This window comes from Kogia breviceps, chromosome 2 (genome assembly GCF_026419965.1).
Source record: "Kogia breviceps isolate mKogBre1 chromosome 2, mKogBre1 haplotype 1, whole genome shotgun sequence".
Taxonomy (NCBI): Eukaryota; Metazoa; Chordata; class Mammalia; order Artiodactyla; family Physeteridae; genus Kogia; species Kogia breviceps.
This window is the reverse complement of record NC_081311.1, coordinates 61,000,529-61,022,696: the sequence shown is the minus strand read 5'-3', so window position 1 is coordinate 61,022,696 and position 22,168 is coordinate 61,000,529. Positions and strand designations below refer to the sequence as shown.

General features: G+C 40.6%; 1 protein-coding gene across 2 annotated transcripts; it reads right to left on the bottom strand.

Annotated features, from left to right (window-relative positions):
- Nucleotides 1-1,268: 1,268 nt before the first annotated feature.
- Nucleotides 1,269-21,763, bottom strand: PLA2G12B (phospholipase A2 group XIIB). Of its 2 annotated transcripts, none has more exons than XM_059054264.2 (4): nt 21,553-21,763; nt 10,823-10,911; nt 7,193-7,358; nt 1,269-1,408 (listed from the first exon to the last, which is right to left on the bottom strand). In XM_059054264.2, exons 1-4 carry the CDS (start codon nt 21,761-21,763, stop codon nt 1,287-1,289), a joined length of 588 nt encoding a protein of 195 aa, XP_058910247.1. In that variant the 3' UTR covers nt 1,269-1,286. The 2 variants fall into 2 exon arrangements, with proteins under 2 accessions (XP_058910247.1, XP_058910248.1); XM_059054265.2 differs by having other exon boundaries at nt 1,269-1,405.
- Nucleotides 21,764-22,168: the final 405 nt, after the last annotated feature.

The following is a 22,168-nucleotide window of genomic DNA, read 5'->3' as shown; positions in this document are numbered from 1 at the left end:
TTTACATAAGATCAGAAAACAGTTTTTCTTCTTCTTTTTTTTTAGAAACAACTGCAACAAACACTTCGTATTGGAACCAGTGAAATTAATTAACAAAAGGAAGGGAAAGGAGAAAATGATGTAGATCAAAGGTTGGCAAACTTTTTCTGTAAAGGGCCAAAGGGTAACTAGTTTAGGCTTCCTGGGCCTTACAGGCCCTGTCACAACTACTCAACTCTGTTGTCCTAGCACAGGAACAGCCGTAAACAAATGTGAGCCTGGCTGCGTTCCAGGAAAACTTTACCAAAACAGGTGTTCGGCCTGATCTGGCCCATGGGCCTTCCTTCATTTGTCAATCCCTGACTTTAGTGGCCCTCAGGCCTCACAGTGCATCAGAATCACTGGGGAGTGTTTTTAAAATACCAATACTTGGGTAGCCCCACCCACCCACCCAGAGATTGTTTTTTTTAATGCTCCTCAGGTGACTCTAATCTGCAGTCAGGGCTGAGAACCATAGTTTAGAGAATGGCCCTCAGTCTCTCACTCCCCTCAGTTTTCAGGGATTTTCCTAGCTGTCTTCAGTGGCAGTTTTTACCAAGTGCTTCTCAGATCTTAACAGGACACTAATACCGCTTACTAATTGGGAATTTCAACAGGAATAGTTCAAAGAAAGAAAAAAATGGAACCTTAGAAGCCTAACGCCATCTGATCTCTACCTCCATTGGCTTTAATCAGGTAAGCCTCTGACCTTGCCTTGTTCTTATCTCTTCAGCATCAATGGGAATAACTGTTATCACTGATGGAACTTACCAGGTTGCATTCTGTTCTCTTCTAAGTGAAATGGAAGCATATTGGTGATAATGGAATTCATTCATCTCTTTTCAAATTATCTAAAAAGTACACTTTATTAAATGTGAGATGCTTACTGGCAACTGAAACATGGACCAGAGGAAAGTCATTGCCTCCCAAATGGTTGGACTCTCCAAAATTTCACTTATGAATATAATTATTAATTCCAGGAATCCTGGTATTTTAGTCTTTAAACTAAGAACTGAATTTCCAGGCAAATATGTCTTGGTTGGGGAGACCAGTGTTAAAGTGAAGTATCGTCTTCAAATCACTCCATGTCTTTTTTCCAGTTCTCCTCAAACGATGACTCACTTTTCAGCTGTAGAATAGTGTTTCCTTTCTCCTGCTTTGCGGTATCCAAACTTTTGGAAAAAAGAATGAGACACATCTGCTGTACTACCATCTCCCAGACTGATGGCTGTGGTGTCACTCAAAACGGGAAAGGAATCACCTCTTCCTCATAAGTCTTCTTTCTCCTCTTCTGCACAGATGCAGGCTGCCCGCTGACTGTTCATAAAGGGCCGGCAGCCCAAGGTCCATACAGTGTTGAACACAGTATCAGCCAGAGAATCACAGGCTACTTGAAAAAGATTAAGAGAAATATAAAGGTTAATATACAAGACTACCCCAAGTAGTCTGAGTAATTTTGAAGAGGCAGCATATTTCCAAGGATAACATGATACCCAGAGGAAAGTAGAGGCAGTGATCCAAATACAGAATTAAAATGAAAAAACAGATTTAAGAGAAGTTTTCTCAGAGGAGCTTCTATCCAATCTAGTAAAGCAGAACACATTTTGGGATGCCCTGCTTTTACGGGCCTCCAGGTAGAAACCATGATTAGCAATCAGAATGGCCCACATCACTGTGCTCACTCCATGGAAAATTTACCTTTTTTTTTTTTTCAGAATACTCCTTCAAATAACACTGCTATGTTTCCTATAGCTTTCCCTATTCAAGTGTGGAATGAATAACCAGGTTGCTAATATTTTGTGGAGGATTTTTGCATCTGTATTCATCAGGGATATTGGCCTGTAATTTTATTTTCTTGTGGTGTCCTTATCTGGTTTTGGAATAGGGTAGTGCAGGCCTCTTAAAATGTCTTTGGAAGTGTTCCCTCCTCGTCTACTTTTTGAAAGAAAGATTGGTATTAATTCTTCTTTAAATGTTGAAGCCATTTAAATGGCTGACTAATTTTTCTTTGAATGTTGAAGCCACTTTAAAAGTGAAGCCAGGGCTTCCCTGGTGGCACAGTGGTTGAGAGTCTGCCTGCCGATGCAGGGGACGCGGGTTTGTGACCCGGTCTGGGAGGATCCCACATGCCGTGGAGTGGCTGGGCCCGTGGGCCATGGCCGCTGAGCCTGGGCGTCTGGAGCCTGTGCTCCGCAGCAGGAGAGGCCATCCCACGTACTGCAAAAAAAAAAAAAAAAAAAAAAAAAAAAAAAGAAGAAGCAGCCCATAAAACCCCGAAAAACCAAAAAAAAAAAAAAAAAAAAACCGTGAAGCCACCTGGTCCTAAATTTTTGTTGGGAGATTTTTGATTACTGATTCAATCTCCTTACTAGTAACAGTTCTGATCAGATTTTCTATTTCCTCATGATTCATTCTTGGTAGGTTGAATGTTTCTAGGAATTTATCCATTTCTTCTAGGCTGTCTAACTTGGTGTATAATTTTTCATGGTAGTCTTTTATGGTTCTTTGTATTTCTGTGATACTAGTTTTAATGTTTCCTCTTTTTTTTCCTCTTTTTTTTTCTGATTTTATTTATTTGCATCCTCTTTTTTTTTTCTTGGCCAACCTAGCTAAAGTTTTGTCTATTTTATCTATTTTAAAAAAACAGCTCTCAGTTTAATTGATCTTTTCTATTGTCCTTTTAGTCTCTATTTCATTTATTTCCACTCTGATCTTTCTCATTTCCTTCCTTCTACAAACTTTAGGCTTCATTTGCTTTTCTTTTTCTAGTTCTTTGAGGTGTAAAGTTAGGTTGTTGATGTGAGATCCTTCTTTTTTTTGAAGGTGACAATTATTGCTATAAACTTCCCTCTTAGGACTGCTTTTACTGTATCTCATAAGTCTTGGTGTGTTATAATCTCTTCTGATTTCTTCTTTGGCATATTGATTGTTCAGTAGCATGTTGTTTAATCTCCACATTGTTCTCATCACTTCTATTCAGTACTGTACTAGAAGTTCTAGCCAGAGCAATTGGCAAGAGAAAGAAATAAAAGGCATCTAAATTGAAAGGAAGACAATATGCAGATGACATTATCTTGTGTACAGAAAAGCCTAAGGAATCTACTAAAAATTTATTGGAACTAATAAATGAGTTGAGTAAGGTTGCAAGATAAAAGATCAGTATACAAAAATCAATTGTAGTTGTATACATTATCAGCAAATAATCTGAAAATACAATTAAGAAAACAATTCCCTTTATAATAGCATCAAGGGATTTCCCTGGTGGCACAGTGGTTAAGAATCCGCCTGCCAATGCAGGGGACACGGGTTCAATCCCTGGTCCAGGAAGATCCCACATGCTGTGGAGCAACTGAGCCCTTGTGCCACAACTACTGAGGCTGCGTGCTGCAATTATTAGAGCTCGCATACCTAGAGCCCATGCTCTGCAACAAGAGAAGCCACTACAATGAGAAACATGTGCACCACAATGAAGAGTAGCCCCCACTTACTGCAACTAGAGAAAGCCTGCGTGCAGAAACAGACACGACACAGCCAAAAAAAAAAAAAAAAAAGCATCAAAAAGGATAAAATACTTAGGAACAAATTAAACAAAGGAGTATAAGACCTGTGCTCTGAAAACTATAAAACATTGTTGAAAGAAATTAAAGAAGACCCAAATAAGTGGAAAGACATTCATGTTCATCGATCATGTTCATAATTTTGTAAAGATGGCAACACTCCTCGGGACTTCCCTGGTGGTCCAGTGCAAAAGAATCCACCTTACAATGCAGGGGACATGGGTTCGATCCCTGGTCAGGGAACTAAGATCCCACATGCTGCAGGGCACCTAAACCCACGCACCACAACTACTGAGCTCGCACACCTCAACTAGAGAGCCTGCGTGCTGCAAACTACAGAGCCCACGTGCTCCAGAACCCGTGCACCACAACTACAGAGCCCATGCACCCTGGAGCCTGTGCACCACAACTACAGATGAGAAAACCCGCACACCACAACTAGAGAGAAGGCTGTGCACCACGATAAAGAGCCCACGTGCCGCAATGAAAGATCCCACATGCCTTAGCAAAGATCCCATGTGCTGCAACTAAGACCCAAAGCAGCCAAAAATAAATAAAATAAATAATAAATAAATCTTAAAAAAAATAGATGGCAATACTCCTCAAATGGATTTACAGAGTCAACAAGAGTTCTATCAAAATTCCACCTGCCATTTCTTGAAGAAATTGACAAGCTGAACCTAAAATTCATATGGAAATGCAAGAGATGCAGAATATCTGAAGAAATCTTGAAAAAGAACAAAGTTGAAAGACACTTCCTGATTTCAAAATTTACTACAAAATTACAATAATAAGAACAGTGTGGTACTGGCAAAGATCAATGGAATAGAATTGAAAGTCTAGAAATAAACGTTGCAATTATGGCAAATTGATTTTTGGCAAGGGTGCAAAGAATTTATTGTGGGAAAGAATAGTCTCTTTCAACAAATGGTGCAGGAACAAATGGTGGGAAAGAATAGTCTTTTTCAACAAATGGTGTATGTCCACATAAAAAAGAATGAAGTTGGACCCCTTTCTTACACAAAAATTAACTAAAATGTATCACAGGTCTAAATATATGAACTAAAACAAAACGCTTAGAAGAAAACTTAGGAGTAAATCTTTGTGACCTTGAGTTAGGCTAACCCTTTTTACATATGACACCAAAAGTACAAGAAAAAAATTTTAAAGGATAAAAAGGACTTAATCAAAATGTAAAACTTTTGGGCTGCAAATTATATCATCAAGAAAGTGAAAAATCAACTCATAAAATGAGAGAAAACATTTGCAAGTCATATATCTGATAAAAGATTTGCATCCAGAATATATACAATAAGTCTTATGACTCAATAATAAAAAGACAAATAGGGGCTTCCCTGGTGGCGCAGTGGTTGACAATCCATCTGCCGATGCAGGGGACACGGGTTCGTGCCCCAGTCCGGGAAGATCCCATATGCTGCAGAGCGGCTAGGCCCATGAGCCATGGCCGCTGAGCCTGCACGTCCGGAGCCTGTGCTCTGCAATGGGAGAAGCCACAACAGTGAGAGGCCCGTGTACCGCAAAAAAAAAAAAGACAAATAACCCAATTTAAAAGGGGGCAAATGAATAGACATCTCTCCAAAGCAGTTATTTAATGGCCAATAAGCACATAAAAAGATGCTCAACATCATTAGCCATCAGGGAAATGCAAATCAAAACCACAATGAGATATAACTTCACACCCACCAGGGTCTGTAATAAAATAGATAATAATAAGTGTTGATAAGGATGTGGAGAAATTGGAACCATAATACATTGCTGGTGGGAATGTGAAATGGTATAGCTGTTTTCGAAATCAGTTTGTCATAAAACTACCTTATAACCCAGAAATTCCTCTCCTAGATATATATCCAAGAGAAATGAAAACATGTCACCACAAAAACTTGTACATAAATGTTCACAGCAGAATTACTTATAATAGCCCCAAAGTGGAAACAACCCAAATGTCCATCAATTGATGAACGGATAAAGAAAACATATTATATCCATACAATGGAATGTTATTCAGCAATAAAAAGGCATGAAATACTGATACATGCTATAATATGGATAAACCTTGCCAAGTGAAAGAATCTAGTCACAGAAGACCACATATTTTATGATACCATTTATATGAATTGTCCAGAATAGGCAAATTTATAGAGGTAGAAAGCAGACTAATGGTTTCCTAGAGCTAGCCAGGGGAATGATGTAGTGGGACTGCTAATGGCTCTAGAGTTTCTCTTTGGAGTAATGAAAATGTTCTAAAATTAATTGTGGGGCTGATTGCATAACTCTGTGAACATATTTTAAAAAGCATTTAAATGGTTGAATTGTATAGTATGTGAGTTATATCTCAATAAAACTGAACAACAAAAAAAATGAATGATCAGAGTATTTCAGGCAGAGGGAACTGAAGAGGCAGAAAGATTTGCGCCATCAACCCACATAGTTTGGAATAGCAGAAGTCAGGAAAGAAATCAGAAATAAGCAAGATGATGCTGGAGAGGTAGGCTAGGACTGAATCAGAAAGGGCTATGAATGTCATGCTAAGGACTTGGATTTAATCCTAAGGAAGAGGAACCTATTGAAGGACTTACACGGAGGGTGGAGATGATCAGATTCATCTCGTATGAAAATATACCTGGTCTCTATGGGGTCGATAGATTGGATGGACCCAGAGATTGGGTTAATCTGTAGTAACCAGGCAAGTGATATATCAAAAAGATATTTAGTAGAAAGAATCAATAGGATGTTGCTTGGAGGGAGTAATTTGACCTGACCCTAGATTAGCAGCAGGCACTTTTTCACCTTTTGTAGGTACAGATAGAATGATACTCCCTTTTACAGGGCCTAATTAGTTATTCATATTTTCAAGCCCTCAACACATTCACTTCAGGACGACACTCTAGACATTGATCTATAACAAGATCCGAGATTCTTCCTGCGGCTGACTTTCTCGGTGGCATGGGGCCAGCTCTTCATAAGCCTGAATTTCAAACTTCACCATCTAAAAATATACAATGCTAATACCTGGATGTAATGTTCGGGCTTCAGAAACTAAAAGATTACAACTTTTCCTAAGGTAAATTAAGAAAAAGAAATTACAGAATCAGTGCTAGAAATTAGGTAGGTAAGCAGTTGTTTGAAAATAATAATCCGCAAAGATATAGAGACCTTTACACAAAAAAGACAGATTTTTAAATTAAAATTCTTTCCCTGACGAGAACAAAATAAGAAAAAAAAAAGGCCTAAACCCAACCATGTAATCCTATACAGAATAATTCCTGATATGGAAAATTATTTAACAGTGGAATGGATAACGAAAGCCAGTTGGGCAACTCTTGCTCTGTCCTTAGAGGATAGATTTTATTTCTCTGGGAAGGCTTTGGTATGGCCCTGTCCATCAGGAGTGGCGCCAGCAGCTCCTGGGCAGGACAGCAAGAACTTTAGCGAAGGATTGCCCAGAATCTTCCTTCCCCCTTGTTTGCATTGGTCACAGAGTTCTACAAAGAAAGATCAGTGAGCTCTGATAGTCTCTTTGGGTAAATGGCTACATTTCTGTGTGAAAACAGGAACAAAACTCCCTGCTCACAGGTAGATGCACTTAAGATTCCTACCTTCTACGTTGGAGACAAAGCCCAGACTCCGCTTAAGGTCAGAGCAGATAGAGTGGAGACACCATCGGAATTTTGCATCACAGCGATACTTGTTGGCACCGCAAGTGTCATAACAGACGTCCAGCTGGTTGCAGCACTTGGTCATTGCTGGAATGCCCAAGTCCATCTGAGGAAAAGTGAAGGAAGAAAAGTGAAGGAAGAAAATGCCACGTTTAGACCAAGGACCTTAGGCAACCTTTCCTACCTTGTTCTCAAATTCCTGTTACAGATTCAGATAAATTCAGAAACACCGATGACTGGAAAGAATACATCAGGTTGACAGTCACAGGATGCTAAGTTTTGATCATGATCTAGTTATTAGTTTAATAACTTTGAATGGCCCACTTTTCTTCTTTTTCTTTTAGAGTTTAGTAATTTTCAAATTCACAGGCCACTATAGTGCTAAAAATAGAAATCAGAAAGTTAGGCAAGAGGGCAGGGCTTCCCTGGTGGCGCAGTGGTTGAGAATCCGCCTGCCGATGCAGGGGACATGGGTTCGTGTCCGGGTCCAGGAAGATCCCACATGCCGCGGAGCGACTGGGCCCATGAGCCATGGCCGCTGAGCCTGTGCGTCCGGAGCCTGTGCTCCGCAACGGGAGAGGCCACAACAGTGAGAGTCCCGCATACCGGAAAAAAAAAAAAAAAAAAAAAGAGGGCATAGCTTCAAGACTTGCAAATTCAACTAAAACCTATGCTATATGAGATTTTGTTTAAACAAAAGATTCCAGGCCTCAGAAGTATGAAAAATTAAGCCTCAGTTCATGAAGAGGTCACCAGCATTTATCAGGGATCCATCCCATGCAGCACTGTTTTAAGTATGTGTATATGTGTTTGTATGTGTCGAGGAGCAGAGTGGGGATAGAACATAGTTCCTGACCACAAGGGGACTATGATCAAACAGCAGTGTAACACACACACACACACACACACACACACATTTATAAAGCATCCTATAAACAATACAAACGTGTCATAAACTAAGTGCATAGACTGCCACATGTAGAGTTATCAAACAGGAATTTTTTTGCGAGGATTATTAGAGATGATGGTAGACTTAAGATACAGCAGGTAAAGAAAGGAAATACTGAGCAAATCATATATGAGCAAGTCAATTTGTTTAGTCTTTCAAGGGTCTTAGCAGGGTGATTTATTATATATTTTTATTTTATATATATATATATATTTTTTTTTAATTAAGGAGAAAGGCAAGTTGATAGATGGCCTTGACATCCAAACTAGCAAGTTAGATTTGATAAAGACTCTTGAGGAAGGAAGGGACATGATACAATAAGTGATTAAAGAGGAGTAATCATTCTGTGCTTTATAAAACAGATGAGAACAGGGTGAGTTTAGACATGGATATTTTTTTAAACATCTTTATTGGAGTATAATTGCTTTACAATGGTGTGTTAGTTTCTGCTTTATAACAAAGTGAATCAATTATACATATACATATATCCCCGTATCTCTTCTCTCTTGCGTCTCCCTCCCTCCCTCCCCATCCCACCCCTCTAGGTGGTTACAAAGTACCGAGCTGATCTCCCTGTGCTATGCAGCTGCTTCCCACTAGCTATAGGTTTTACATTTGATAGTGTATATATGTCCATGCCACTCTCTCACTTCGTCCCAGCTTACCCTTCCCTCTCCCCGTGTCCTCAAGTCCATTCTCTAGTAGGTCTGCATCTTTACTCCCGTCCTGCCCCTAGGTTCTTTTTTTTTTTAGATTCCATATATATGTGTTAGCATACAGTATTTGTTTTCTTTCTAACTTACTTCACTCCGTATGACAGACTCTAGGTCCATCCACCTCACTACAGATAACTCAATTTCGTTTCTTTTTATGGCTGAGTAATATTCCATTGTATATATGTGCCACATCTTCTTTATCCAGTCATCTGTCGATGGACACTTAGGTTGCTTCCATAGACATGGATATTTTGCAGTTCTTCTCATAATATAGACTTGGACTTGGATGGAAGCTGTGAAAATCTGGTTTTGAGGTATGGGTGGGGATTGATTTACCAGCTATCATAGATCCTTTCCTCTTGGGTCTCCTTAAGTGTTCTCTTGTTTGAACTTTTACTACAAGACCACCTAGAGCAGAATATGGACTTTGGTAGTTTAAAATGCCCTTTTAAGCAAAAACCAGAACAAAGCATTATTACATTAAGAGATAATCTAAGTCATTAAACTAGGCAAAGGCCTGGACTCAGCAATTCTGGGTAAATTCCCATCATCTGATACCTGAAGCAAACTACTTTGCTTGCACCTCACCCCTAAACCTAAGAATACATCACAACAGAGGTAACAGAATTAGATGAGTATAGTGGCTATCATTCAATTCAACTCAATTAGAAATTCTTGAACTAGTTTTAAATAATATTTGTACCAGTAAACAAAATGACATTACTCCCAAAATAGAGTGCATACCACTTCCTTAGCTACTAAATTGATCTCAAGTAAAAGATACTAGCCAAAAATACATTGTTTCTCTAAGGTATATTTGGAAGGATTGTCTTATGTGTCCATTCACGTATTGATGATTGTGGACCAGGTTAGGCATACAGCTGTGCAGGTTGTGCAGTGAACAAGAGTGTCATATCTAAGGGAGCACCTTCCCACAAGACATCATAGATTTATATATTTATTAAGAAAAATATCCAGCCAGTGGCCGGCATTTCCTTTCTTACAAAATCAGTATATTAAGCTTAGTTTCTGACAAATGGAAGAAAACCATCTTGAGGAAAGGGAACTTTTTTTCCAATTTGCACAAAAATGCCATATGGGTGAGCAGCATTTTAGTTAAAAGAATAAACATTATGCTGCTTAGAAAATTACTACAAAAATCCTTTGAACCAGCAGAAAAGTGAAGTTTAGCCTGATTAAGACACCAACTAAAGACATAGCTAAACTATGATTTTAGATATGAAATCCTTCTACCTACATTTTACATGAAACCTCTTTTCTAAAGTGAAAAAGGTAAAAGGGCTTCCAAGGGGTCTTAAAAGAAATTAATTATTCCTTGTTTTTAGAGGAAGTCGACAGTTTGAGAAACAAGCAAAATGATAAATGTTTAGCCAGTGGCTGGTTGTGTGTGTGGGCGTGTGGGTGGGTGGAGGTGTGTTTGCAAGTTTCTATAATGTTGATACTCCAAACATAGTTGATTGGACAGTACCATCACCAAGTCAGCTGCTTGCAAAAGTGCTCAGGATACAGCAATCAGCCCTCACCGGTACTGGTCCGTACCAGTTTGCTCCAGTACATCACTGGAAAGTCTCACAAATTTAAATAAGTCAGACTTGTCAGATGTATTTCAAATTAAGTTATGTTTGGTTCACTAAGGCTCAGCTGATATTTGCATTGGTGCTTTCAGAGTTCACTACACAATGGCTTATCTGGGGGATATCTGCCTCTGAGAAAAGGGAATCAGAAACTTTCTTTGAAAATTATCTCCCTTTCTCTGTATCCAATTTAAAATACTAATCATATTTCTCAATCATATACCTTAAGTGTTGAGTTCCATCAATGGTAACTCTTGGATTAGTTTTAGTTAAAACCAATCAACTAAGAAAACAATGGTGGTGTACATACACTTTCTGGTACCTTGAGACCCAGGAAATAGGAACTGCAGCCGTTGGGCTCCTGAGGCTTGTATCCAGGTCTGGGCATTGGTGTCTTTCCTAACAGGGGGAAAGAGAGGAAAGAAGCGGGAAGAAATGTTTAGACATTAAGCATTTGGGAACATTCATCAAATAAAAATGATCTAAAAAGCATGTTCAGTTTTTCCTTTAAAAGCCACTGCTCCTGGGACTTCCCTGGTGGCACAGTGAAGAATCTGCCAGCCAATGCAGGGGACACAGGTTCAATCCCTGGTCTGGGAAGATTCCACATGCTGCAGAGCAACTAAGCCCGTGCGCCACAACTACCGAGCCTGAGCTCTAGAGCCCGTGAATCACAACTACTGAGCCTGCGTGCCGCAACGACTGAAGCCCACACGCCTAGAGCCCGTGCTCCGCAACAAGAGAAGCCACCACAGTGTGAAGCACGCACACCGCAATGAAGAGTAGCCCCCACTCGCCACAACTAGAGAAAGCCCGTGCGCAGCAGCAAAGACCCAATGCAGCAGAAAATAAAGAAAGAAAATATTTTTTTAAATTAAAAGAAAAAGTCACTGCTCCTCACCAGACTTAAATTAGGTGGTGATGATAATTATGATGATATCATAAAAGAGTAATAACCTTCAAACCAGGTTGGCGTTTTTCTCCGAATATTGAAGAATTTTATGAGCACTTATTTACTAACAATTCTAATGTTTCTTACATGCACGACCTTGAAGATAAGGTCTGTGGCAAAACCAAACTAAAACTCAAAGTTTCTCATTCTTCTATCCACTGTAAGACCACATACTATGCACAAAGACCTGATCATACACTTAAGGGATCAGAATTAAAACAGTACCACAAACTCTTTTAGAATAACATGAAGGAAATTTTGTAAGATTCCATAAATGCAGACAAAGCATTGTTTACCAAAGGGCAAAGAAAACACCCCAATGAAACATGTTAGGCATTTGTGTCACAGAACTAAGGCGAAACTATCTGAAGAACTTTGGATTTCTTGGTTTCTCCTACTTGGCTTTTGGGTAATTTTATAATCTTGCAGATACATACAGAGAAGCTTTGTCAGTGTGTCAAGGGTAGTCATTATAAAGATAACCTTGACCTGAGATGACCTCAGGACAGTCATCTGCCGTGAGTGTTTTTATCCCACTATCCAGATAAGGAATATGGGGCTAAGAGGTTTTGTGACTTGCCTGAGTCATATAGAAAGTGGGGGGAATTGGGATATAAATCCAGATATCCTGTTTGTCTCCAAAGCCCATATTCTTTCCCCAGTTCCTTTGCCTCCTGTAGGAGATGCAAGACATAACAAAACACGGAGGAAATAAGCTAAGAATTAATCCTCCAGGTGAGACACATGGCATTTCCTCTTTCTTTGCTTGAATCTTCTCCTGCCAGGTATTTTATTTTCAATTATTTTGTATTATGAAATATTTCAAAACTGAAGTCAGAGAAACAAATACCTATGTACCCACTACACAAACACAATGAATGTTAACTTGACAAACATGCTGTAAATATTTCTTCTGTTTAATTAAATCGTGTAGGTACAGTTGAAGCCCCTTTGCACCCCATCTTTCTGTTTTAATTTTTAGGTACAAAGTCTATGCTTTAGAGCCCTCCCTCCATATTATTCTTAAAAACTGCCTTCATTACTCTTGGACTTTTACTCTTGCATATGAATTTGAGAGTCAAATTAGTCCACATGAGACATGTAGATTATGTCTACAAGAGATGAAATGAGGATTTTTATTTAAAATACATTGAATTAATAGATTAACTTGGAGACAACTGACTTTCTTATAATATTCTGAATTTCCAAACATGGGCCTAATATAGCTTTCCATTTACTTAGGTCTTCCTTTATGTCTTTCAACAGAGTGTTATAATTTTCTCTATATATTTATTATACCTCCTACATACTGTATTATTCAGATGCTTAAACAATATAGGATATCTCATCAAGATCCAGAATTAAGGCTCAGAAGGCTGGAATGATAAATCTGACCTTTTCTGGAACCCAGGCTGCTTCTAGCCTTCAGCTCTACCCGCTCTGGAATTTAGCCCTGACTCTCATGGTCCAAGATGGAGCTTCAGCCAACACATCCATATTACAAGCAGCAGGATGGAAGAAGGAGGTGGAAAGGTCAGAGCTCCTCTCTTTAATAAACACACTCCAGAATGTTACATATATCACTTCATCTTACTTCCCTTTGGCCAGATCTTAATCAAATGTCAACACTTAGTTGCAAAGGTGGGGTAGGAAATGAAGTTTTTCTTCAATGGAGGCAGCCATGAGCCCTGCTGGAAGTTGGGAAGAGGGCTTATGAATGTAGAAAAGGAGGACAATAAGCAGTCTCTGCCATAGTCTGTTTGGGTGTTTGTTGCTGTGGTACAACATGTGTATATGATGGTGTTTCAAGGTGGCCCTCAGTGATCCCCATCTCCTGGTATTCATAACCTTGTGTATTGTCCTAGGGTTGGTCTGTGTGATCAACAGAATATGGCAGAAGTGGAGCTATGTTGCTTCCAAGATTACATTATAAAAGACTACAGGGCTTCTCTGGTGGCACAGTGGTTGAGAATCCACCTGCAGATGCAGGGGACACCGGTTCGTGCCCCGGTCCGGGAAGATCCCACATGCCGCGGAGCGGCTGGGCGCGTGAGCCATGGCCGCTGAGCCTGTGTGTCCGGAGCCTGTGCTCCGCAACGGGAGAGACCACAACAATGAGAGGCCCGCATACCACAAAAATAAATAAATAAACAAACTAACTAACTAATTAATTAATTAAATAAAAGACTACAACTTCTGGGAAGGGTAAGCTGGGACAAAGCGAGAGAGCAGCATTGCCATATATACACTACCAAATGTAAAATAGATAGCTAGTGGGAAGCAGCCGCATAGCACAGGGAGATCAGCTTTGTGACCACCTAGAGGGGTGGGATGGGGAGGGAGGGAGGGAGACGCAAGAGGGAGGGGATATGGGGATATATGTATACATATAGCTGATTCTCTTCGTTATACAGCAGAAACTAACACAACATTGTAACACAATTATACTCCAATAAAGATGTAAAAAAAAAAAAAGGCTACAACCTCTGTCATGGAAAGTCCATTGGTAAAGAACTAAAGCTTCCTGCTAACAGCCACATGAGTTTGGAAGGAGATCTCCAGCTTCAGTCATATCTTCAGAGACTATAATATCAACAGGCGGTGTGACTATAAATTTATGAGAAACTCAGAGCTAGAAACACCCAGCAGAGTCCCTAAGATTCCTGACCCTCAGAAACTGTGTGATACAATAAATGTTTGTTATTTTCTGCTGCTAAGTTTGGGGGTCACCTGCTACTCAACAGTACTTAACTATTGCAGTTGCCATTATGATTTGCATCTCTTTTTCATTACATTTTTTTCTACGACAGCTTTATTGAGATGTAATTAATATATTATACGTTCACCCGTTTAATGTGTGTAATTCAATGGGTTTTAGCTTTTCACAGAGTTGTGAGACCATCACAATCTAATTTTAGAACATTTTTATCATCCCCGTACCCATCTTTAGCAGTCACGCTCCATCTTTCACAGTTCATCCATATTATTTTTGTGGCTGAATAATATTCCATTCTATGGATCTACCACAGTTTGTTTATTCATCCACCATTGATGGACGTGGTGGTCATTTCCATCTTTTGGCTATTGTGAAGAGTGCTGCTATGAATAATTGTGTACAAGTATTTGTTTGAATATCTGTTTTCAGTTCTTTTGGGTATACATACCCGAGGAGTGGAATTGCTGGGTCACATAGCAATTCTGTTTAACTTTTTGAGGAACTATCAGCCGGCTTTCTTCAGCAGCCATACCATTTTGCATTCCCACCAGAAATGCACAAAAATTCCAATTTCCTCAATTCCCACAGTTCACTGCAATGTATCTATAGGTGGACTGTGTATCCTTACCCCACTTGGAACAATCTGAAGACTCATGTGTCTTTCACCTCTGGAGAATTCACAGCCCTGGTCTGAATTTTTTATTTTCTTCATTCTCTATAGTTTCTCCTTCTGGGCCTCTTATTACTGAATGGTGAGTCTTTTTTATCCTGTCCATGTATCTTAATCTCTCTTTCATACTTTCTTTTTCTCTCTGTACTGAATTTTTACTAGCTTCATCAAATTTATTTTCCATTTTAATAATTATCTCTAGGTTGACTAACTGCTAGGTTATCTGCTATGTAACCCATCCACTGAGTTTTTTTCTTCTTATGACTATAATTTTCATTTCTTGGAGTTCTATGTAAATCTTCTTTAAATCTGTGAATTCGTTTTCAATGAGCTCTGTTTTTTAATTATGTTTTCTATTCCTTCTTTTATTTCTTTAATAATTTCAAATGTTTTTTTTTATTATTATCTCCAGTCCTTTGGATGCCGTTTCATTTTTTAACATCTACTGACTCTCCCACATGGTAGATTATCTTTTCGAATGGTATGTAATTGTTTTCGGGAGGGCTTGTTTTTCTAAATGAATTCCTGTGCCCTGTGTCACATACTACAGAGTAGTCCCTAATTGCTTTTGCTGTGGCTCTAGGAGTCCCAAGATAAGTGAGACACATGTCTTTATGTTAATTTCTCAGCTTGGGATACTCACACCAGGCCAGCTGTATAGATTCAGATTCCTCACCTATGCATAGTGTATGCTTCAGGTAGTGATTTTTTTTTTTTTTTTTTGGCTGCATTGAGTCGTCATTGCTGTGTGTAGGCCTTTTCTAGTTGCAGCAAGCAGGGGCTACTCTTCCTTGCAGTACACAGGCTTCTCATTGCGGTGGCTCCTCTGGTTGTGGACCACAGGCTCTAGGTGCGTGGGCTTCAGTAGTTGTGGCTCATGGGCTCTAGAGCGCAGGCTCAATAGTCGTAGTGCACAGGCTTAGTTGCTCTGCAGCATGTGGTATCTTCGTGGACCAGGGCTCGAACCCATGTCCCCTGCATTGGCAGGTGAATTCTTAACCACTGCGCCACCAGGGAAGCCCAGGTAATGATTTTTCTTAGTGGATCTTCTTTATTCCTCCACCAAGCTCCAGCCCAAGGTGGACAGAAAGCATTCTTGCTACTTCTTGGAATATTGGATAATCCAATAATCTAATCCCTTTTAAACAGACTAGACAGTTTCTCAGACTCTAAGCTTTATGCAGACTGTTCAGTTCCAACTTCCCAATTCTTACAGGTGAAATTTACTTTTCCTCTCTCTGTATGAGCAATAAAGCCCATTCCTCAGCCCCTGGAGTCTATATATCTTCCAGACTGACACCCCCAAGGGCCATGGCAGCATCAGCTCCTGCTACCACTTTGGCTTTTTGTTTCCCCTTCATTTCTGGAACTTGAAGTTTTCCCTTTATTTCATTCTAGGTTGAGTGTGTTTTTTGTTTTAATATTTTATGTCCACCCCGTCTTTCTTGTTATTTGTAATGAAGAGGTCCTGTACTTGTTGACAGAGTCCACCAGCCCACCAGTAATCCCTGCATTACTTTTCAAAGGTCTTGAGAAATATAACTTAGCATTGATACTGTACTAACCTGCCGTGTGTGTGTGTGTGTGTGTGTGTGTGTGTGTGTGTGTGTGTGTGTGTGTGTGTTTGTGTGTATGTAGCACTGGGAATAGGGGAATGGGTAAAGTGTATTAAATAATATTAGTAATCAAATTACACATATGAAAATAATCACACTATGTCATACAATTAAAGCGTATTGTCTCTTGGAGGTGAGACTATGGTGGTTTTATTTTTTCTTCAGATTGTTCTTTTACAAATGTTCTACCTATACTAGCTTTATAGACATCAGGAAAAAAATTTCAATGAAGAAACAAATGTCGAAATTTGATGGTGAAATTTAACTCTTTAATTATTTCGCTGATAAAGGGCTTTTGCAGCAGACTCAGTCCGATTTCCTGAGTTACCCTCTGCCTTTTTTGCAGTTGGTAACTCACAGAAGATAAAACTCTGATATCCCAGTTTGAAAGCTAATGGGACACCAACTATAGACATGTCCCACCTGGCCTGATATTGATGACAGGTTTTTAAAAATATTTTATGAAAGCTGTAGAAATTCTGTCTGAAGCTTGAATTAAAAGTTCTAAGAAAAAAGGTGATGGTTTGAGTCCAGACAGAAATAAGGTACTATATCCTCATATTACAGTTGGAGCAGATTTGAGTTGGGTTGAGTCTTTTCAGTTTAATGTTTTGCGTCTAGGCATCAATAATGTACAATGTCCACAAACTAATTTTTTTTTTTTTGCTTTTGGCTGTTTATAAGAGTGGGAGGCTGACCATCTGATCTTCTGGATGAGGGCTTGGCAAACACTGGCCCAAGTCCAGCCCATTGCCTGTTCTTGTATAACCTGCCAGATAAAAATGTTTTTTATATTTTTAAATGATTGGGGGGAAAGTCAAAACAGGATAATATTGTGTGACACATGAAAATTATTTGAAATTAAAATTTTAGTGCTCACAAAAAAGTTTTTTTTCAGAACACAGCAACACTCATTCCTTATGTATTAGCTACAGAGGCGTTCACAGAAAAAAAGAGCCAAATGTTGTTATGATCTTGATGTGAGGATGGCCTTTTAAGAAAGACAAAAAATGCAGAAGCTGTAAAGAAAAGGACTGATAGACTGGTTCTTAGGAAAATTTAAAACTTCTGCATAAAGTGAAATGCCACAAAACACTTAGAAGACAAATGAGGGAGTTAGGCATGAAACCCGAAAGTTCTACCCGCAGGAAGGTCCGCTGCCTCCCCGGCCCCACTGTTTTTCTCTCTGTTTTGTCACTGAAAACAACAGTAAAAATGTCTGGCGCTTTATCACCCAGGCCAAGGGTTAAGCCACTTAGGAGGGTGTGGCCCTTCTCCCCACCCAGCTGGTTCCTGCAGAAGTGGCTCTGTGTGCTCCACTAGAGGTCTACCTAGGAGTCCAAGGGCCATATTTGAAGGGCACATCCTGCTTCCTGCCAGAAACCCTCAAATACAGCATGAGGAACACAACAAGGGAACAAAACAGAACTGTGACAATTTAACTGAAACAATAAACTATTTCAGTCACTAAAACAGATTAAGTTACTGCATGAGGTAAGGCGAGCGACTTGTCCTGGTTTGCCAGGGACCATCCTTGTTTTAGTACTTAAAGTCCCACATTCCAGGAACGCGCACCCCTTCCCTCCATCACCGGCAAACCTGGACATTTCCTCACCCTTCTCGAGAACAACCTTTGCCCTCTAAGTCAGTAGCTGTTTTCTTTTTTGGGGCCACAGGTCCTCTAAGAATCTGATGAAGGCTGTGAATTCTTTGTCTAGAAAAATGTGCAAACTCACAGGTTCATAAAATTTTGCTCTAAGATTTCAAACAGATAAAAAGTTCTCCTGAAGATAAGAATGCTGATATTTAAGGATACCTTTCTTCCTAGAACTGAACCCAAGAAGAAAATCATCATGAGGTCCTTTTATCGAAGTGTGACAGTATGGATGATAGCTTAAATCATGATTTACAAGACACAGAAACTCTGCCTCACAGACCTTCATAAAGGCACAGAACACCTAAATCATCATTTGATGATTTCTTCCAGAAGCTGAGAGGATGTTGTCCAGCCACTGGGATTTCATGTTTTTTAATTTTATTTTGAAAGGGAATCTGAAGAATCCGAATGCATAGTTAACCTGTTCACCAGATTTTCTCCTAACATTTATAAAATTTGTTTGGTACCTGCCATGTTCCATATGGCACTAATTCTTTATATATATTATCTTTAATTCTTACAACAACCTTGTAAGGTAGATATTATTAACATTAGTTATAAACATGAGGACACAAAGGTTGAGAGACGTAACTTGCCCAAGGTCATCAGCAATGAGACTCCCACCCCCACCCCTACCCCCCAGTACAAACCCCTGATTTTTCCATTTCTAGTTATTTCTCAAAGTCTGGTTCGAGGACCACGTGTGCAGTTCCTAGCACAGACCTACTGAATCAGAATCTCTGAGGTGGGAGAGGGAATCGTGTTCACATTAGTGCAGACCCCTTAAACCAGTTGTACCATGTATGCTATTGATCCATGCTGAATCTCTTTATATTTACAGCCCGATCATTTGGCAAGTTCAGATGTTGTGTGTTGACCTGAAAACGATTTGTAGATACAAGAAGTGTGGAAAGCAATATTGATACGCTAGTGTAGGCTAGCAGGATACAAATATACCTTTCCCTGTCTGAACAACCTATGGGCTGAATGACCCCTTAAATAGTGCTCTCTACCTTGGTCACACTTTGCAATCACCTGGGAAGCGTTGAAAATAACGATATCTAGGTCTAACCCATGGAGATTCCCATTTAATTGATTTGGGCAGCAGGCATTTTTAAAAGCCCACCCCCCGCCCCCAGGTGATTCTAAGTGCATAGCAAGGCAGGAACCACTGTTTTAAGCAGTGGTAAGTACCTACGAAATGGCAATTTTTTTTCTTGTAGACTAACTGTTGCTAAATTTTTCCTTCTGACAACAACAACAACAAAATTGCAGTTTTTAAAGCAGTTTTTTCCTCAAAGCGTGGTCCCAGGACCACCAGCGGCAGGATCACCTGTGAACTGTTAAGAATGCAAATTTTCTGGTCCCACCCCAGACCTACCCAATCAGTATAAGAGGGGTGAGGGCCAGCAGTCTGTTTAAACAAGCCCTTCAGGGGATTTGCAGCAGAGCAAGTTTATTTTAAAGAAAGAGAAGCCTTGTGCACAAGAAGTGTATCACAAAGCAAACAGAGACTCAGTTATTAGGCGTTATCTGTTCAAAAGCCTGCTTGATCCACAATCAACTTGAGAAGAAGTTCTGTACTGCTTGGGCACAGCCTCCAGGTTCTTGGCTCTGCTGCGTTCCAGAGGTAACAAGGCTTAACCCCCTATTTCCTACGTGTTTTTCGGACCCCTGGTCGGACAGGTCCTGTTTTGTAGCGTGAGTGGAGTTATTTGTGTTCCTGCAATCTCTCTGTTGACTATTCCCATCCCCCCCCATCCCCGTGGCTGCTGCATTGACCCACCCAGGTGCAGGCTTGCAACCAAAATTTGCTAAAATCTTTTAATGCTGCTTTGCTAGAGAAAAAGAGGGTTTGGTTCTCGTTTCCCTTTAAAAAAAAAAAAAAAATCCTGCTGTTGTCTATTTGCTAAGCCACAGACCTAAGTCTTGTGTTGCCTCCTGGAAGGAAAGTAGCACCAGTGTTGATCAAATATCTGAAGTGAGTTGACCCTTTCCTGCCCCATCCATGCAAACTAGGTGAGAACAGTCCCTGTGACAAGGCATCTCTGCATTAGTCTAATACACCTTAGGCAAAGACATTGGTAGCGGTCCAGGTGGGTCCTAGCACAGATTTACCCTATGGAATCTTCACAGAGACGCTGCAGCGTCCTTTTTTCAACATTCCCCTCTGAGATGAAAGCTTCTGTGCTGTAAAACTTTTGGTTCTGAAGGATTAACCATGGTCTCTTAGTCACTCCCTGTTTATAAAGAAGGGATTTTCCCCACTCAAAGGTAAAAAGGGACTGCGAGACTGATTGGGTGAGTCCGGCAAATGTGTAGCTCTTTTGAGTCTCTCTCCAAGCTGAGTTTTATCTGTTGAGTGTCTGGAGAAAATATTTCTCAAGTGTTTTCCTGCTAGGCTAAACTCACCATCTTCATCTCTTAATCCCATGATGAAACATCTGATAAACTAAACAGTGAAGCAAATGCTGTATGAGGCTGTGTGTGCTTTCAGAAATATTTTCGTTTGCGTTTGAAGTTACCCCTTGCCTCCCAGCTGCAAGGTCCAGGCCTCCACGTTCTGCCCCCGCCCCACTGAATTCCAGAGCAAGGTGAAGGAGGAACGGGCCAAAGGGTCTGCTCTTTTGCAGCCAGACCTGCACGCAGGCTCCCATGTACACTCTTTACAACTCAGGTGATGTAGCGCTCCTACCCATTCAGTTACACATCCCCAGGCCTGCTTGGGGCCTGGTCCCTGGTGGACAGAGGCAGCTGACAGACACCCATCCTACCCACCAAAGGACTGCCATTGCTGACTGAGGCGGGGACAGCTCTCTCTTGTGTGTGTGTGGGGGTGGGTGTCAGGCAAATTGATCAGAGACTGACAGATCTGGAAGGAAGGTGTGAACTGCATCCAGGGGGAGAGGCGAATCCATTTGCAAGCTAGAAGCAGAGTAACTGAGGAAGCTCAGAGTTTTCTGGCAGAATTTTCCCTGAATGTTCAGCTTAGTTTCCATCCCTAGGAACACCTCCCAAAGACATCTCTTATTCTTTCTCCCCACCCTTGCCACCTTTTCCTAAGTACCTACCCGCCTCACAAAAAAAAAAACCATTAAACTGTCCCCAGGGAAACAATTCTCGCAAAACTCCTTGGAATAGGTTTGCCAGGTAAAAACACAGGAAGCTCAGTGAAATTTATATTTCCGATAAACAACCAGTAATTTGTCACTATAAGTGTGTCTCAAATATCTCACATATTTTAACAAAGTCTTGGTTGTTTATTTGAAATTCAAATTTCATTGGGTGTCCTATATTTTTAGTTGCGGAATCTGGCACCCCTCTAAGAGGTGGATAACAGGAAAAAGTGCATGACAGATTGTGGCCCTGCTCAGGCTCTTCACAGGTCCACCAGTGACAGTCTCACCGGAAGAGAGACCGTGCACTCACCATATCGACATCTGTACTGACAGACTCCATTTTTCCCTCCCAGCAGTTCCAGAAAGGAATCGAAGTAGCTGTTGACAGATTCAAAGCTGCCCCGGATGTGCCGAAGGCCCCAGTCTGAATAGGACTCCTCTGCGTCAGGGCTGGTGTCACTCTGAGCCAGGCCACCCCCGAGGCTGAGCCACAAAATCAAGAAGCTGGTGGCCAGCGTCATCCTGTAGCCAGGTAGGTACTGAGGTCCCTCCTCAAACCCCAGCCAGTGTCCCAGGAAGTCTGGGTACACGGCCCACCGGCCAGATGCCAAGCAGGACTGGGAAAGGGATTATCTGGAGCACTCAATCTGTGTGTTCCCCAGAGGTGGACTTTAAACACAGCTTTGGAGGTTGGGATGAGATCAGGGCAATTAGAAAGGGCAAAGGTTAGGCAGTAGGAGGGCCTATCTGAGGGATGGCCAGTGAGGGAGAGAACACTTCAGAGCGGATTCCCCGGCCCTGGAGCAGGGGGATGTTAGCCAACTTTTCAGAGGCATGAGTTGTAGAGCAATTGGAATTCTACCCCCAATCAGCTGGTTAACCTATGGATTAGTTAGTTACAAGTTTGGTCCCCTAGGACAGGCCTC

What these genes read in the sequence shown, in the direction of transcription:
- PLA2G12B (XM_059054264.2), bottom strand. Translation starts at nt 21,763, where the DNA reads ATGACGCTGGCCACCAGCTTCTTGATTTTGTGGCTCAGCCTCGGGGGT. An exon ending in TCAGTACAGATGTCGATATG is followed by an intron (nt 10,912 to 21,552) that starts GTGAGTGCACGG and finishes TCCCCCTGTTAG; the next exon opens with GAAAGACACCAATGCCCAGA. An exon ending in GTCTCAAGGTACCAGAAAGT is followed by an intron (nt 7,359 to 10,822) that starts GTATGTACACCA and finishes ACTTTTCCTCAG; the next exon opens with ATGGACTTGGGCATTCCAGC.